Source organism: Lemur catta, chromosome 17 (assembly GCF_020740605.2).
Source record: "Lemur catta isolate mLemCat1 chromosome 17, mLemCat1.pri, whole genome shotgun sequence".
In the NCBI taxonomy this organism is placed as follows: domain Eukaryota; kingdom Metazoa; phylum Chordata; class Mammalia; order Primates; family Lemuridae; genus Lemur; species Lemur catta.
In genome coordinates, this window is record NC_059144.1 from 25686680 (window position 1) to 25705679 (window position 19000).

The 19000-nt window shown below is 40.7% G+C and overlaps 1 protein-coding gene, 1 long non-coding RNA gene and 1 pseudogene across 5 annotated transcripts; 2 read left to right on the forward strand and 1 right to left on the reverse strand.

Moving 5' to 3' along the window:
• The first annotated feature begins 1267 nt into the window (after positions 1 to 1267).
• Positions 1268 to 5302, forward strand: DEFB129 (defensin beta 129). 4 transcript variants are annotated; one of them, XM_045529512.1, is made up of 3 exons: positions 1268 to 1361; positions 2079 to 2326; positions 4703 to 5302. In XM_045529512.1, the coding sequence occupies exons 2-3, from the start codon at positions 2269 to 2271 to the stop codon at positions 5146 to 5148; spliced, it is 504 nt and encodes a 167-aa protein (XP_045385468.1). In that variant the 5' UTR covers positions 1268 to 1361; positions 2079 to 2268; the 3' UTR covers positions 5149 to 5302. The 4 variants fall into 4 exon arrangements, with proteins under 4 accessions (XP_045385468.1, XP_045385470.1, XP_045385469.1 ...); XM_045529514.1 differs by lacking the exon at positions 1268 to 1361 and adding an exon at positions 1743 to 1761; XM_045529513.1 differs by lacking the exon at positions 1268 to 1361 and adding an exon at positions 1785 to 1902.
• Positions 5303 to 6590: 1288 nt separating this feature from the next.
• On the forward strand, positions 6591 to 9946 carry LOC123622249 (annotated as a pseudogene).
• A 4767-nt stretch (positions 9947 to 14713) lies between these two features.
• Positions 14714 to 18159, reverse strand: LOC123622864. Its single transcript, XR_006729647.1, has 3 exons — positions 18147 to 18159; positions 16380 to 16447; positions 14714 to 14767 (listed from the first exon to the last, which is right to left on the reverse strand). It is a non-coding gene; the product is annotated as an uncharacterized LOC123622864 (long non-coding RNA).
• Positions 18160 to 19000: the final 841 nt, after the last annotated feature.

A 19000-nucleotide genomic window follows, 5' to 3' on the forward strand; every position in this document is an offset into this window, starting at 1 on the left:
AAAAAATATATATATATAGCAAAAATTAGCCGGGCATGGTGGTGCATGCCTGTAGTCCCAGCTACTCGGGAGGCTGAGGCAGTAGGATCGCTTAAGCCCAGGAGTTTGAGGTTGCTGTGAGTGAGGCTAACGCCACGGCACTCTAGCCCGGACAACAGAGCGAGACTCTGTCTCAAAAAAAAAAAAAAGAGAAAATTAGAGTCTTGTCTACTTGGTTACAATGAATAAAAGCTGAAAATTCATGAGATAACAATACAAAATAAGTTAGAAAAAACAAAATAAGTTAGAAAAAACAAAATAAACTGAAAGAAAGCTAAATGAAAGGAAGATAAAGCTTAGAGTGGAAAATAATTAAATAAAAATTAAACATACAATAGAGAGGATCAACAAAACCAAGAGTTGATTTTAAAAAGACCAATTAAATTAATAAATCCCTTAAAATAATGACGAACAAAAAAATAGAAAACACCTTATCCAAAAAGAGGAATAAAACATGTGGCCATCATTACCACTCTACAGAAAGTAAGGAGATCAAAGAAAATATTATAAACAACTTTATGCCAAAAATTAAATTTAGAAGAAATCAACAAGTGCTTAATATAATCCAAGAAGAATTTGAAAATCTTACAGTTCTAAATTGTTATGAAAATTAAGTCTTTAAATTCATCTGAGTTTTTCCGCTACATTCCAGTGTCTGATCACTAGCTCTATGGGTTTCAAGAGACAGTTGTAGGGGCCGCAGTAAAATACCCTCATTCTTATATTGAACATTATAGCTAGCATGGTGTATTCCTGAGGTCAACAGGTCCAGTCATGTGCACCTGATCCCCTCCCTTCTCATTGTGGAAGAAGTAGCAGATTCTATGCTGGGCCAGTGTGCTGGAATTGTTCTGGAAGTCTTTCTTGGAGACCAATCCTAGAGTTGTTTTCTGGGGGTATTGGAAGCACCTAATTTGGGGTATTAAAAATATTTCTGTTTAAAATAGCTAATGTGTTCCATTTCCTGCAACTAAATCTTAACTGATAAACATAGGTGTGACACCTTGCACATGTGCATAATTTGTCTTCTTACAGAATTATTCTATATCATTGATGAATTCATCTGATATACACATATAATATACAGTAATTCATTTTTTATAACTTTCTAATTTTTTATTAACTCAACCTTCTGTTATATAATAACTATGCTTCTCTTCTTACTGACACACTCAATACTTTTATTGCTTCTGGACTAGCAAGACTTGATGGGGTGAATCATGTTGTCTGAATGCATTTTACGACACCAGAGACCAATGAAAATGTGATATTCAGGACTAACAGGTCCCACAGGGCTGTTAATTCCATCTCTCCGTGTCAAGGTAAGGAAATATGCCTTAGCTTGATTATTTTTGTTCACAGAAGTAAAATATACATTTCATAAGTTGAAAGCTCATAAGTGGAACTGCTTTTATTTATTTTTTTAAATAACAGCATAGTTTAAACAAAACAGGGAATTGTTAGAAAGATACTATGGCAGCTAATGAAATCCTAAGAAGACTTGAACTTCAGAAAGGTGAAGAACCAAGGAAGCTCTTAGAACTTAAACAATTAATGATATTCAGAGCCAATGATCTTCAATATTTGAGTTTCTTAGAAGAAGTTACAAATTAGCAGGGAAAGCATCTGATTGGTAGGTTTGGCTCTACTGTTACCCTGGATCAATCAGCTATAACCAAGAAATCAGGACAGCACACTATAAAATTGCTGCTTCTAGAGGATGTGAGAATCATTGTAAACTCAAAAGTTAAAGATATGCCAAGAGCTGCCTCCCACAAACTTGTTCAACAAACATGAACCGAGCTCATGTGTTGTTCCAGTACCCATGCTGGCCACAGGACATACCAGCATGAACAAGACTGAGTCTCTGTCCCTTTAGTTCTTCTGATTCTCACACACTAAGCTCCAAGCTTAGCATAACAGGGCTGACAAATCTGTAACCAAACATATAACTCTTGCCCTGCTCCAATATTAAGAAGGTGAGATGCAAAGGGCTTGCTCTTTCTTTCTTATCTTATATATCTTATGTTTTCCCCCAGGATCAAGAGCACAGAATCTGTTGCATAGAGGTATTCAAGGAAGGGTGCTATCAAACAGAACCAGAGAAGACACAACATCTGAAAACAGCACCTGCTTTGGCTGCACTTCACTGCCCATGGCCTAAGGCCATGAGGAGGCCAATAAAGGCCAGTGCTCAAGAACACCAACCCAGACCCAAGGTACCCAGCCATGAAGCTCCTTTTTCCTGTCTTTGCCAGCCTCATGCTACAATACCAGGTGAACACAGGTAATGCGGATTCCTGGGTTTAAGAAGGGTCAGTGAGAGAAACCAGGGATTTAGCTGCCCATGACAATGGGAACCCAAAGGTGTGCTGAAAGATCAGATGCTCAAAGAGATGGCTAAAGAACTCAACTATTGCATCAGTTACGCACCATCCTCAATGTGTCCCCATATGCCCCAACCTCCAGAGCTGTGTCTGAGGGAAACATCCAGAGAACTACATGGAAAGCAGGGTATTTTTTGTGTGTGTACTCAGAAACTATCCAACAGGCCAGGCACAGTGGCTCACGCCTGTAATCCCAGCGCCTTGGGAGGCTGAGGCAGGAGGATCACTTGAGGCTAGAAGTTCAAGACCAACCTGGGAAATACAGTGAGACTCCATCTCTTAAAAAAAAAAAAAAAAAACCAACCAGACATAGTGGTGCGCACCTGTAGTCCCAGCTACTCAGGAGGCTTAGGCAGGAGGATCACTTGAGCCTGGGGAATTCAAAGCTGCAGTGAGCTATGACTGCACTCCAGCCTGGGTGAGAGAGCAAGACCCTATCTCCTAAAAAAAAGAAAAAGAAAGAAAGAAAGAATGAATGAAAGAGAAACTCTCCAACATATAATGCTGCCTTCCTGCCGTGTCTATATGTATCAACCTGAGGCTCTGCCAAGGTCTACTTAATCTAGCTCTATTTCTAATTTCAACCATTTCTTGAAGCAAAGGTCCCTATCAGTTTGTATGTTGGTATAGGAAGGAGGAAGTCCTCACCCTCATGCTCAAAAAAAACTTCCTCTGAGGACCCATTACACAGGCCTAGGTTCTCCATCTCAACTTTTTCAGATTTTTCAGAGTCTTATCCCTTCTCTCAGCTTTTGCCTTCCTGGAGACCCCAAATTACCATAAGGACGTCTAGGAATGCATTATGGCAAAAAGCTGAACCAGAGGATGGGCCATTTTTAAAAAAAAATAAGAATCATTGAGACCTGTTGCAGAATACAAGAATCACTCAGATATTTGGAGTAATTAGCAATGGGTCAGGGAAGGGAAAGTGAAAGAGTCAAAGACGTTTCTAATGTTTTTATCCTGGGACCCTAGCAGAAGGGTGGTACCATAAGCAAGTACGGCTGTATCATCTTGGGTGAAGTCATTTAGCCACTTTGAGCTCCCCGTTCCACACGAGTATAATGGGGTTAATCAATGCAGCTGCTTCCAATACAGGAATTTTTCTGTTCTGTATTTGGTGAGAAAACAACATGAAAATGTAGTGAACATGCTTTGAAAATTATTTGATGCCACATAAATCTCTTGTAATTGATGGAAAATTAACTGCTAAGATGGGTGAGGGGGCATGGTGTCTCACACCTGTAATCCTAGCACTCTGGGAGGCCAAGGCGGGAGGATCACTTAAGGCCAGGAGCTGGAGACCAGCCTGAGCAAGAACAAGACCCCATCTCTACAAAGAATTAAAAAAAAAAAAAAATAGCCAGGCATGGTGGCAGGTGCCTGTAGTCCAAAGCTACTAGGGAGGCTGAGGCAGGAGGATGGCTTGAGCCCAGGAGTTTGAGATTGCAATGAGCTATGATGATGCCACTGCACTCTAGACCAGGCGACAGAGCAAGACCCTGTCTCCAGAAAAAAAAAAAAAAAAAAAAGATGGGTGAGGGAGGAAGAGCTTTCTTGATTGAGGGAAAAAAAGGTGAGACATTGGGTTGGAAAAATCGTCCAACAGATGAAGATGAGGTATTAAGCTGAGCAGGGAGTTCAGAACAATAGATAGTCATGTGGGAGTTATCTTGATAGAAATGAGGTTAAGGCTATGATAATGACTAAGAGCTCTGAGGAACAGAGTGTCCAGAGAAGCTGAAAGTGATAGAACACCATGCCCCAGGAATCACAGGTCTAGCAATTGTCAAAAAGAACGAAGTCAAGGACTAGTGGGTTTGGCAAGAAGATGACACTCCCAAAAGTCCTACTGATTTTCTTGTGAAATTCTTTCTTGATTAGTTTTATGACTGGTTTTTTTGCTTTCATCGGTATTTCCTAGTATCAAAGAGATAGGATAGTGATGCCCGGCAAGTGTCTAAGATGCTAAGTTGGAGGTCTGAAATCCTATCCTAAAAGGAAAAATTGGGTTCCCTATTCTTCTTTCCTCTGTGTCCTTAGCTTTTTAAAGTTACTCTAGGAAAGCAGACTACACAGGAGATTTATTTTGGATTTCAGAGGTGTACAGAGACTCACTTGGCCTGCCCAGGTGCCTCCAGTAGCATCTAAACCCTGGACTTAAAATTTAATTTTAACAAACTTCTTCTTACTCTATTCATCTCCCTCCAGCAGTTTTAATGTCATCTCTAGTTATTAACCTTGGACCAATGGTTTTCTCCTCTTTTTTTGTGCAGAATATTTTGGCTTGAAAATGTGTTTAAAGGGTTTTGGGAGATGCAAGGACCACTGCAATGTGGATGAAAAACAGGTGCAGAAATGCAAGAAGAAAAAATGTTGTATTGGACCCAAAGTGGTTCAGTTGATAAAAAACTACCTGCAACATGAAATTCCCCACATACTTGGTGAAGACACCCAAGAAATGCTAAACGCTACCAAGAATTCCAGTGCTGTGATACAAACAAAACATATTTTATCTGGGGTCCTCCCCAAAATCAACAACTTCACCCCTTTTGCCAATATCAACTCCATCATCATCCCAAATGCCATCTCTGTGAACTCTGACACCACCAGCACCAGGACACCAGGACGTAATACATACACTGCTACTTCTACCAAGAAGGACACCAAGAAAAGCAAAGATTCTGCTGTTTTGCCACCACCAGCACCACCTCCCCCATAAACACTGCCAACACCATCGCTAGAGCTAGAAGAAGAGATAAGCAGTGATGCAGGTCTTTACCTTAAGACAGCGAGTTCTGCCCTGCTTCCACTATCTATAAAATGAGACATAGAACTGCCTCCTCTGTCATCCGTCATTCAATAAATACTGTTTAAGCACCTACAGTGTATGTAATGTTATCATTCTCACAGGAGCCTCACAGAGGAAGTGGAGCAAGGGAGGGATGGAATGTTAAGTTTAGATGCCCAAGAGAGATGCCCAAGCACAAGGAATGTTGACCACAGCATTGTTAAGCCCACGGATGGCCTAGATTAAACCTCTGTAACAAGCATTTGTGGCTCCCACATGGTGTGTCTTTCCTGGAGCAACAGTAAGGAAAGTATCAGGACATACTTTTGTTATATTTTTGGGAGAAAGGCCCATATGCAAAATAGAATGTGTAGAAACCAGAAACAAGTAAAATTACTTTTAATAATATATTTTGTTGAATGCAATATATTCAAAGCATTATCATATCAACATGTAATCAATATAAAAATTATCTGAGATATTTGACATTCTGTTTTGAACTAAATCTTTGAAATCTCATAGGTGTATTATACTTAAAGTACATTTCAGTTTGTACTAGTCACATGTCAAGTGCTCATAGTCGCATGTGGCCAGAGGATTCCACATTATATTGGACAGCACAAGGTTAGAGAGTTTTGAGGGCACGAGTAGCTATAGGACTATCATGCAAAGGGGATGGTGCTAATCCAAAGAAGACAGCTGTATTTATGACAGCTGTGACATAGAATTTAAGAGTACAGAAATTCAGTTCTGACCCTCCCATGCTAGCCTGCTGATTCTGGCACTTTTTAGCTGTGCGGTCTTGAACAAGTCATTTACCTACACGTGACCATCAGTTTATTCCTTCATAAAATGGAGAGGTAAACATTATGTTATATCCCAGAATTCAGCATTCTCTGATCACACTCCCTTTTATTGCCCAAATTGCAATGGCACAGAACCCTATTTTCTGGGTTTTTTTTAACAGCTTTATTGAGATATAATTGATATACAAAGGACTGCACATATTTAATGTGTATAAGTGCATGAGTCTGAGCATATGAGAACACTTGTGATATCATCACTACAGTCAAGGTAATAAACATATCCATCACTTCCCAAGGTTTACTTGTGTCCTTGTTTTTTGTTTTGCAGGGACTTTTTGTTTGTTCTTCTGTTTGTGTGGTAAACACTTAACATGAGATCTACCCTCTTAACAAATTTTGAAGTGTACAATATTATATTGTTAACTACAAGCACTATCTAAAACTAATTCATCTAGCGTAACTAAAACTTTATACCAATTAAACAACTCCCCATTCCCCTGCCCCTCAACCCCTGGCAGCCACTACTGAAGTCTCTACTTCCGTGAGTTTTACTTTTGTAGATTCCACATGGAAGTGAGGTCATGCGGCATTTGTCTTTCTGTGAACGGTTTATTTCACTTATCATAATGTCCTCCAGGTTCACCCATGTTGTTGCAAATGGTAGGATTTTCTCCTTTTCTAAAGCTAAATAATGATTCCATTATATGTATATACCATATTTCCTTTATTCATTTATCTGTCAATGAACATGTGGATGGTTTCCACATCTTGGCTATTGTGAATAATGCTGCAATGAACATGGGAGTGCAGATATCTCTTTAAGATATTAATTGAACTTCCTTGGGATATATGCTCAGAAGTGGGATTTCTGAATCATATGGTAGTTCTATTTTTAATTTGGGGGGGAACCTCCATACTGTTTTCCATAGTGATTGCACCATCTTACAGTTCCACCAACAGTCCACGTGGGTTTCAGTTTCTCCACATCCTCTCCAACACTTGTTATCTTTTGGGGTTTTTTTTAAATAAAAGCCACCTTAATAGGTGTGAGGTGATATTTCATTGTAGTTTTGATTTGGATCTCTCTGATAATTAATACATTGGGGAGGTCAGGGATGGGATCAAGGTGGCCGATTAGACACAGGTAGTGTGCACCTCCTCCACGGACAGGAACCAGAGTAGTAAGCAGATTCTCATATTTACGTATCTTATGTCAGACAGCTGGAATACTGCTAAACAAAGATGGTTCCTTCACTTTCCATGTCATAAATCAGACTAGCCCTGTGTTGTTCTTACAATATTTCTGGTCATTCATTCATTTGATAACTACAACACTAAGCAAGTTCAGAAGAACAACAAAGTGGGAAGACTTTCATTTTCTGATTTTAAAACTTACTATAGGCCGGGCACGGTGGCTCATGACCATAATCCTAGCACTCTGGGAGGCCAAGACGGAAGGATCACTCAAGGTCAGGAGTTTGACACCAGCCTGAGCAAGAGTGAGACCCCATCTCTACTAAAAAATTGAAAGAAATTTGGCTGGGCACCTAAAAATATTAAAAAATATATTAGCCGGGCGTAGTGGTGCACACCTGTAGTCCCAGCTACTTGGGAGGCTGAGGCAGGAGCATCACTTGAGCATAAGAGTTTGAGGTTGCTGTGAGCTAAGCTGATGCCACGGCACTCTACCTGGCAAAAGAGCAAGACTCTGACTGTCGCCTCCTGGGTGAAGGCTCTGCGCTGTGAGGGCGAGGCTGACAAACCCTGGGGCCACCGCCAGGAGTCTTTGCTCCAGAACGCAGGGGACCTGGCCCCCACTGGCGGCACTGCCGCGGCTCACACGGGTGAAGCTGCTGTCGCCGAGAGCGGGACCCGTAATTGGCAGCTTTCCTTCTCCGTGGCCTGGGCAGACCACGTCTTCCTCGGGTGCTGATTGATACCCTCAAAACGTTATGGATACAATACTTAGTATGGCTGAAGGCATGAAAGTGTATTATGGATGCTCCAATCCATACAAGAGACGAACTGGTTGCCAAGAAGGGGTAAAAGAGCCATCCAAAAAAAAACGAGTCATAGAAGGAAAACACAGTTCTACAGTTGAGCAAGATCATGCGAAAATGTCTGCCAAGGCATAACGTGCATCAGCTCAGCAGGAAAGCAGTTCGGCGTGTGCATGGTCATCCACCAGATCAGAGGGTAGTGGAACTCAATTCGGAGCGCCTGCACCTCCAGTCAGAATGGCTCCACTAGTGACGGACATCCACCAGTTTCCAGCCAAAGCAGCAGCAGCATTTCCTCTCAGGCAACAATGGCAGGATCTGGAAAAGCTTCAGAATCAGAAACTCCACACAAACATGGTTCAGCCTTATTGTTTCTTCCATGCTAAAGTCCAGCGTCAATAGGTACATGACCCAATCCACTGATTCCAGACAGCAAAGTGGATCACCCAAAAAGAGTGCTTTGGGGGGCTTTTCAGCCTCTGCTGCTCAGAGCAGCTCAGAGTTTGAAGTGCCCAAGCTCAGAAGTAGAGTTGCCATTATTGTCTTCTAAACCTAGTTCACAGACAGCTGCAAGTGGGTTAACTTCTAAAACTAGTTCAGAGGCAGGTTTCTCAAGATAGTTTCTAAAGGTTCCTCATTAGGCACCACCTTACTGACTCCCAAGAGCAGCTCTTCAACAAATACATCATTGCCGTATTCCAAAAGCACTTTCCAGGTAGCTGCATCACCGTTAGCTTCCAAGAGCCACTTCCAGACTGGTGGATCTCTGGTTTCCCAAAGCATTTCCTTTGCAAGTGTGTCCCAGCTGGCCTCTAAGAGAAGCCAAATTGATAATGAGGTACAAGGCAAGAACTATGATAAGGGCCTAGCTAAAAATAATGATAATAATTAGCCACTGTCCCCCTGTTTGCTTCTTTATAATTGCCACTCTGGAGCCACATAGCTCAAGCTTTAGTATAAAGATTCTCAGCTTTCTCCATAGATAATATCACCTTTTTGAAACCTAGGGGTAGTTTCTGAGATATTTTCCAGGTCCCACATTCCAATGGAACGGCTGACCCCCTGAGACCAGTGGCCCATGCCAAGAAACTGACTCAGCTGGTCTTGTGACCCCACCCAAGAACCTGGTCAGCAAAGAAGACAGCTTCTACAACCCTATGGTTCCACCCAGAACACAGACAATCAGCAAACTCAATTGCCTACACCAAACTAGCCTTAAAAACCCTGTTTCCCAAATTCTCAGGGAGGCAGATTTGAGAAATTTCTCTCATCTCCCTGCTTAGCGGTATGCAGAAAAAACTCTTTCTCTGCCATAAACCCTGTTGACTCGGCACATTGGCTTCCTCTTGGGCAGTGGGCAAATGAACCTGGTTGGGCAGCAACAAGAGTAGTTCTCAGACTGGCACCTCACAGTTGCCTTCTAAAAGTGTTTCACGGACAGGCGAGAGTTCTGTCAAATTCTCATGTTGCAAGTTAACCCACAAAGATGTGAAACAGAATCAACCTTCCTTCAATAGACTGTGTAAAACAGTGGCAGGGAAGCTAGTAGCTGTTGGTGGTTAGTCCCAGCGTGAATCACGGAGCACTCCACTGAGACTCTGAAAGCAACACTGGATGTGTTTTTTTGTCCCACTAAAAGAACTGGCAGATTTGCCTCAAAGTAAGAGCTCTCAAGAAAGTATTGTTGGTGAATTGAGGTGCAAGTGTGTGTATTTGGGCACTGGCTGTGGAAAAAGCAAAGAAAATGCAAAAGCAGTTCCATCAAGAGAAGCATTGAAGTTATTTCTCAAGAAAAACATAGCAGTAAAAATCTGTGAAAGGAAATACAGAGGCAGTGAAATAGAAGATCTAGTACTCCTTGATGAAGAATGTAGGCCTGGGAACTGATCTGCAGCATTAGAACATCCTCAAGAGTTAGTATAATATGTTCAAAATATCACTGCATACACTATCTGGTATTTGAAGAGGAAAAACTAACTTTTGTGCGGTACAAAACACAGGCTTTCACAAATTTTGCACTGCTTTTTTCCAGTTTTGCAGAAAATTTACATTCTAGTTCTCTTTACACAGTAGAAGTTGTAAATAATTGATAAATGACAGTACATATTAAAAGGTAAGCATTAACAGCATACCAGTATGCCATTTTATTTGCTAAGGAAAATATTGTCTTCTATTTTTAATGATACATTAGGTACGATGGGCAGTTCTGTAGAGCCTTAAAATTTTTGTGCTACTTGCAACTGATGAAAATGTATTAAGCTGTCTACCGTGCTTTTTTGCCTGGCTGAATAAACCACATCAAAGAAAAGGGACTACAGTAATTGAAAGTCTGAAAGTCTGTGAAGCATAAGGTTTTTAAAATGTTGCCCATAATCTTGAACATGTCTGTTAAAAAATAAAAGAAAAAATAGTTGTCTCAGACTATTTTTATGAGAAGTTGTAAGCAGTTTTAAGATATAAAGCAGTATAAAGTACTTATTGTTATTTTATTCTGAAGTTGTTAAAAACTCACCATTATTTTGACCACTGCATATTATTTTTTTTGTTTTTTTTTCAAGACAGAGTCTCACTTTGTTGCCTGGGCTAGAGTGAGTGCTGTGGCATCAGCCTAGCTCACAGCAACCTCAAACTCCTGGGCTCAAGTGATCCTCCTGCCTCAGCCTCCCAAGTAGCTGGGACTATAGACGCAAGCCACCACACCCGGCTAATTTTTTGTTTCTATTTTCAGTTGACTGGCTAATTTTTTTTTTTTTCTGTTCTTAGTACAGATGGGGTCTCGCTCTTGCTTAGGCTGGTCTTGAACTCCTGACCTCAAGCAATCTTCCCACCTCAGCCTCCCAGAGTGCTAGGATTACAGGCGTGAGCCACCATGCCTGGCCTATTGCATATTCTTTAAGCGGGTTAATTTTTGTATTGAGGTGGAATACAATTTATACTTTTTCTTAGAAGACATAAATGTAGGTTTCTGTATTAAGCATATTTTGTGACTACTATTAACAGATTGGTTTGTTTAGATAGTAAATGCTTTAAGCTATTTTTTAAAAATCTCAATCAGTGGAGGTTTATTAACCCAAAGTTGAGGATGTGCAGGGCTGTGTGGGGGCAGAGGACACAAACCACAGACAGACCTGTGGCTGTTTTTCAGAAGGGGAATCCGGAAGTTTTCAGCATTTAAAGGCATACAGAAAGAAAAAAGGCAGGGAGCTGGCAGTAGTGAGACAGTGGTCACATTGTGAGACCCAGGAAAATCTACATTGTACATAAGGTAAGACAAATGTTAAAAGAGAAAAAGAAAGTGAAAGAAGCATCAATTATGTAGATGTCCCTGGGTAGGTGGGAAAATGTCCGATTCTGTCTTGTCTCTGTTCTGTTACCTGTAAATATAAACTTATAATTCATTATTTGTGTGGAATCCAACAGACTTTAGTTTTAGGTGCTAGACATGGCCTGCTGACCTAAAGTTGTAATTTGCATGTCTTTGCTTATGGGGGCCAGTAAGGAATGTCCTTAATGAACGATCTGTGGAGTCCAGTTCTTCTCAGGTGTCTGAGGCCTTTACCTTCCTTTTGCATAAGGAGTTGGTTGGGGAGCATTGAGATTTTTCATTTTCTTTTTACAAAGGGCAAGTATAGTTTTGTTTAACTTTGTTTTAGACATGGAATATATATTGACAAGTTTCTCTCACAGGAGCAGTACGCAGTCGTCCCTGTTTTGCCTCACTCTTGCCAGTGGTCACTAGAAAGTGTATTTTCAAACATTGGCTGCTAGTCTTCCAGGTATTCTGTGGGTGCTCAGTCAATACATGCAGTAGCCAATTAGTCTAACAAAATCTATTTGCCCTAATGGCAGAGATTTCTACTTTATCCTTGGCTCACTGCCCAACTTTTGATCTCATTTGAAGTCCAACAAGGGTTGGAGCTCCAGGCCAATGACATAAGTAGCTCTGTCCCCGTCCACCCACTGCATTCTCTTAAGGCATGTCCCCATCCTTCAGGCATAAAGTTCTTGCCTCTGGCTTTTGCTTCTCTTATTCCTGGCTTCAGTGAACCTTGAGTAACCTGGAATCTTTCTTATCAAAAATAGAATAACAGAGGAGAGGGGAGATGAAAACAAAAGCACTAGATACATCTACTTTAAAGAAGAAGGAAAATTCTAGAATGGACATCTATAGAAGGAGGATGAAAGAGGGTAGACACGTATAAAAGCTAGACTTCTCTGAATATACCTTGTTTTGAAGGTTAGACTTTGGAACCATTTAGATACTCTACCTAACATAAAAAATGTCAAAATTTAAAAGCAATCCCTAAAAACTAAAAGCAAAAGAAATTGAATTCCCCTGTGCATTGAATTAGTGGCATAAGCACCCAAAGGAACTATTTGAAATGCCTTAGAGTAATTTGAGAGCACCTCCTTAGTGGAATATAACCTAAGTTAGACAAAAGAACTGCAGAATGTTTTGTTTTCAATAATCAGATTGAGGTTTTAATGTACATATTGTGAGTTAAAGGAAATGAATGTTGGTGTCACTAATTGAGATAAGAAATAAGAGTTTAGGTAAAAATGCTGTAATCCTAAGTTTGAATTGGAAGCTTTAGTATAATCTCATGATGTATTTTATTTTTAAAATATCTTTTTCTACCTCTGCCTATTGAAAAGCCCTAGACATATTGACCAACCTAGTAGAAATGATTACTCCTGTCACTGAAACCATTCTTTACACAAATCAGTAAAGGGGTGCAGGGTGAGAACTGGGGTAAAGGCCCCAAAACTCTGTGAAGAAATAGGCCTAACTAAAAATAATGATAATAATTAGTCATCCATAATTTCTACTCTGGGGTCTCACAGCTGGTGGTCATAAAGATTCTTAGCTTTCTCCATAGATAACCTTTTCAAAACCTAGGGGTAGTTTCTGAGATATCTTCCAGGTCTTGCATTCCAGTAGATTGGCTGACCCACCTAAAGGTATCCAACAAATTGAGAAGCATTTATTCAAGAAAATCTGCTAAATCTCAGTAATAAGTGTAAGTCCATGGCATTGGAGCCATAATTTGCTCCCAACACACACACACACACACACACACACACACACACGCACACACACACATGCACACACACACACACCCCTCATGTCCACCGTACGGAAGTTCTACCCTGGGCAGGTGCAGTTTAGATAACAGTAACCCTTTTACCCTCTAGACCCCAGACATGCTATTAAAGTTCTGCTTAGGGTGCTGACTTTATTTGGAATAGAGCATCTGGAACTCATGCCTTAAGGCATTGTTGGAAACAATAAAGATCTTAGTGGCAAACAATACAAGGAAAGCTAATAGCTACATGAAACTACTAGCCATGAAGAAGCCGCAGACTAGCCAGTAGTTTAGCAAAAAGAATCAGCCAAACAGACAGCTACATAGAGCCCTGCTAAGATCACCTTCATCCCAGGGAGCTGGAAGGCTGTGCACATGTGTTAGGCCGTACCCACTCTAGAGCAACCACAACAGGCACTTGGATGAACATGGAGCAAACTTGAACCCATTCCCCAAGCCACACAAGATCCCTTAGTAGGTGGAAACCTTACTGCATCAAGAGGCATAATAAACACAGCCTCTGGCAAAAATATGACTGAACATCAAGCTATGCTGGCCCAGGAGAAACTTCTAGGAAGCCAGGGTTAAAAAAAATTATTAAGTGGGCAAAAATGTAAGAAAAAACTAAATAATCCCAGAAATAAAGATGGATTGGAAGTTGTACATCAGGGAATAGACCCTGTTTTTTAAACACACAATTAAAATCATGGAGATTAACAATAGAAAACATGGACATATCCATTCTCTATGGCTGCACAACGAAACATCCCAAAACTTAGTGGCTTAAAGTTGTAATATTTTTCACATTCTGTATGTTCTGTTGCGAATTTCAGCTCGCCTCCCTGAGGCCTCTTATCTTCCACTAGGGAAGACCACTTTATTCACATGCAAACTGGGTCCCAAGAGGGCAAATTTCTATAACCAGAGCTTAGGGCTCTGGATCACACTTTTTTGTTTTTGTTTTTGTTTTTGTTTTTGTTTTTGTTTTGAGACAGAGTCTCGCTCTGTTGCCCAGGCTAGAGTGAGTGCCATGGCATCCTCCTAGCTCACAGCAACCTCAAACTCCTGGGCTCAGGCAATCCTTCTGCCTCAGCCTCCCGAGTAGCTGGGACTACAGGCATGTGCCACCATGCCCGGCTAATTTTTTCTACATATTTTTAGTTGTCCATATAATTTCTTTCTATTTTTAGTAGAGACGGGGTCTTGCTCTTGCTCAGGCTGGTCTCGAACTCCTGAGCTGAAAGGATCCGCCCGCCTCGGCCTCCCAAGTGCTAGGATTACAGGCGTGAGCCACCGCGCCCAGCCTGGATCACACTTTTTGAATCACACACCTTTTGCATCACACTTGTCGATTTCCCATCAACCAGAGCAAGTCATGTGGCCAAGCAGAGAGTCAGTGTTGGGGAGACGCACCAGGATGTGAACACTGGGAGACATGATTCAGTGGGGACCGTCCACATAACAGTCTAACACAATCTTTCCTCCATTCCCTAATAATTCATAATGCAAAATATACATTCGCTCTCAAGTCTTCCAAACTCTCGCCATGGTATGACCTCAAGCACAGCTTTGAAGACTGAGATCTCATCATCTAAATTGGGTCCAAGTATAGATGAAGCTCCTTCAATTTGATCCTCTTGCTCTAGAGACCTGTGAACTAAACAGATAAGTTATCTCCGCACCCCTACATACCCAAAATACGCTAGAGACACTGGGATGGGATAACTACAACAGACGTGACTGTTCAAAGGAGGGGAAGGAGCAGAATGGGAAGTACATAGGAGTCACCGGTCCAAAGCAATTCTGTATCCAATTGTTAGGTTTGCTTAGAGTGGGAACCCCAAAAGTATGTATAGGATGGAATGCAGTTAAGGGAAAACTTAAACAACAGCCACAGGAGTCTGGAGAGTCTAGAGGTTGTAAATCTAACTCTGACCACAGACAGTCGCCGTGACACTGGCATTCCTATCCCCCCCGATAAGGACGAAGCTAACCCCCTCCCCTATCTCTGCAGGATAAGACCAATGCAGGGGTCCCAGAAACTGGTTGTTTGAAAAAAAATTTATTACAGCAGCTGTTCTGGCCCAGTTGCTCACTCCCCCCAGAAAACCCTCTATAAAACCCAAGGGTCTCCCCTTTTCTCCTGTGGACGCTCTTTAAGCCTCCACCCATCTGCACCCAGATGCCCAAAATAAACAGCATTTTGCTACACATGAGGCTTTGTGTGTCTCCCTCTCGGCTCCAGATCTAACACCAATCAGGCACATACTGGCAGTTTCATACACTCTGGGGACAGGGAAAATTCTTAGTAAGCAGCTCTGTGCCCTAGGAGTGATTTTCTAATCCATATTTTACTTCTGCTTTTGGCTCTATTCCCTGAGCACCTGGCTCCACCCTGAGATATCTTTCCTTTTCAATAAGGAAGGAGGTCCTGCGTTTGCAGCTGAGTAACTTCCTATGCTGCTTCCTGCCTATAGGAAGCTGGAGTGCTAGAGGAATCTTTTTATTTGCAACTGCCTCAATTCTTTTCTACTCCCAGTCGCTGGTATTTTTACTTGTACAATTATCTTTGAAACTTGGGTCTTGCATCAATCTGACTGGCATTGACATCAAGACCCAGAAGATCCATCTTTAATACTTTTCAAGACAGATTTTAGGTGTGCATCTCACATACAGCACAGAGTTGAGTTTGCTTTCTGATCCAATATGAAATTTTTTAAATGAATGACTTAAGCATTTTACATTTACCGATAGGGTGGATAAATATTTAGTCTTAATTCTGACATATTGTAAAGTAAGTAGTTTTTATGTTTTTAAAAAGCTGTTCACCGTGTAGTCTGTTTGCTTGTGTGTGTGTATATGTGTGTGTGCTTTTCTGATATTTAGGTTTTAGATGTTTCATTAGATTTGGGCTTTCTTTTTAGTGGTCACGTTTATAACTTCACATAGTACCATTAGATGGTCCTCTCTCTTTTTTAGGCAGTATCTATTAGTTCCCTGATAGAACTATGATATAATTAGTGTATTTTTTATTTCTCCTCCCTTTGCACCACCATCCAATATAAGTCAACAGAATTATCTTTCTTAATGTTATCTCTATATCACTAAATATGCTTATATTTTTGTCACTTGAATTTTCAGGCTTCACTGATGTTCTTTGGCTTGCACCTGCTGAAGATGAAGCAATCCACTAAGTCAGCCATTTCTCCCCTTCCTTTTTTTAATTTAAGGCTATGAAGTTTCCACTTTCTCTCTATCGGGATGCTTACCTTTGAAACCCAGCTGCCATTCTGTAAGGAAGCCAAAGCAGCCTGTAGAGAGGCCCACATGGAGAGGCCTAAACGAAAAATAACCAAGAACATTGACCCCTGTGCCAACTGAGCTTCTGATGGACAGTCAGCACCAAGCCAGCAGCCACATGAGTGAGCTATCTGGAAAGTGCGTCCTCCAGTCCCCTCTTCATCCCAGTTGATACCATGTGGAGCAAGGATGAGCCTGTCCTGAACTCTGTTCAAATTGCAGATTCATGATCTTAAAAACAAAGGCTCTTTGATTACTCAATAATTTTTAGATATAGTAATATAAGTCCTTTATATGACTATTTCTTATTTCCCATTTTTATCAGCATTTTGGAAGAGCCAAAAATAAACACAATTACAAAATTTGATGATGACAAGGAGTTAGAAAAATAGTAAACATGCAAGAAGACAAAACTGGAAATCTCAACTAGCTTTAGCAATGGCCTGAATCCAACAAAATGAAAAGAATAATTGAGACATTTTGGACTTAGATCTAAAAATCATCCACAGGAAGAAAAGGAGGGGTCTAGCAGTAGCCCATATGGCAAATGTTTGGACTCTTTCATTGACTAGCAGAGACCAGTAAAAATGTAAATAAGGCTTTACTAATGAAAACACAGAAATAGTTTACTCTTTCTGTTCATACATTAAAATTCTCTTTCTTCAAAATTTGTGGGCAACTCTGAAGATCACTGAAATTGAGCTTTTTAAATTTTTCTGAGGCACATATTTAGGCCACCAGGGTAAGGGAAATCCAGGCAGCTGCTGATGTTCTCTACTAACAGTGGCTTTACTGTTTCTCTGCTTAGAAGCACAAACAGTAAATCCTATGAAGCAACTTTTTAAATTGCGTTTCTTCATGAAACATAGCCCTGCAAACATTGAACCTCTAATGTTGGCAAGGGAGTGAAGGCGTCCAAGGAGATGGAGGTTCTGATCATAAGTGAAAAAGATGGAGTACATTCAAAATTAGACTAGGTAATCTTGCAACCATCACAGTAAAGATTGGATCAGGCAGGAATCACCAATGGTTGCTAAAATCTGGGGTGTAATTTTGATGAGGAGCAAAGATTTGCATGGTCTTATAGTGTCTCCCCATGGGCTGTTTAGTAGTTGCCAGGGAGAAACATCACAGTACATATAAGGTGGTGAGAAAATTGGGCAACACCTTGATCAAGGGATCAAAATTAAGATTGCCCAGGAGGGACAGATGGGCATCTTGGGCCCCCAGCTGTGAGAGCCTGAGCACACAATATTATCCATGCCAAATGATCCCTGAGAATGCATAGCCGCAATCTAGTTACAAGGAAATGTCAGACAAACACAAATGAGGAAAATTCTATCCAAACAAAAATAGGAGGTATTATATTATTCAAAAATTACAACATCTCCAGCCTGTTCCCCAGATTTGGGACTTGACAGCCTCCACAACTGCATCAGTTAATTCCTTAAGATAAATAAATCTCTCTCTCCCTCTCATATATATATATATAATTTATATATATATAAGATATATATATGATAAATAGATAGACAGGTTCATCCTATTCTCTGGAGAACCCTGACTAATACAGGAGGCTAAAGACAAAGGAAGTATCTTACACAATGGAAAACTATTCAGCTATACAAAGAAAAAAAAAAGAAAGAAAGAAATCTTGTCATTCATTCATAGCAATGTGGATGAGCCTGGAGGACATTACGTTAAGTGAAACAAGTCAAGCACAGACAGATACATACCGCATGGTCTCACTCATATGTGGGAGCTACAGAAAGTTGAGCTCACAGAAGTAGTGAGTAGAACAGTGATTATTGGAGGCTGGGAAGAGTAGGGAGGCAAGGGGGAGGAGAGGTTGATTAATAGATAACAAAATTACAGCCAGATAGGAGGAATAAGTTCTAGTGTTCTACATCACTGTCACTATAGTTAACTATAATTTATTGTGTATTTTCAAATAGCTAGAAGAAAGGATTTTGAATGTTCCCAACAAGAAGAAATGACAAATGTTGGAGGTGATGCTATGCTAACTACCCTGCTTTGGTCATTGCACATTGTACACTTGTATAGAAATAACTCTCTGTATCCCATAAATATGTCCAATTATTATGTCAATTAAAATTTAAAAAATTTTAAAATTAAAGAGAAATACAATATATGACCTGACACTGGAATCTGAACTAAAGGAGGAAAAACTTTCTATAAAAGATGTTGTTAGGCCAGGCGCGGTGGCTCATGCTTGTAATCCTAGCACTCTGGGAGGCCGAGGCAGGAGGATCGCTTGAGGTCAGGAGTTCGAGACCAGCCTGAACAAGAGTGAGACCTCATCTCTACTAAAAATAGAAAGAAATTAGCTGGACAACTAAAAATATATGGAAAAAAAATTAGCCGGGCATGGTGGTGCATGCCTGTAGTCCCAGCTACTTGGGAGGCTGAGGCAGAAGAATTGCTTGAGCCCAGGAGTTTGAGGTTGCTGTGAGCTAGGCTGATGCCATAGCACTCTAGCCTGGGCAACAGAGTGAGACTTTGTCTCAAAAAAAAAAAAAAAAGACGTTAAATCTGCTGGCCAATTGGATTATAGATCTATAGATGGTAG

Bases quoted from the DNA above. Each gene is read 5' to 3' on its own strand.
- DEFB129 (XM_045529512.1), top strand. From the start codon at position 2,269: ATGAAGCTCCTTTTTCCTGTCTTTGCCAGCCTCATGCTACAATACCAG. The intron at 2,327-4,702 runs GTAATGCGGATT...TTTTTTGTGCAG, and splicing joins ACAATACCAGGTGAACACAG to AATATTTTGGCTTGAAAATG.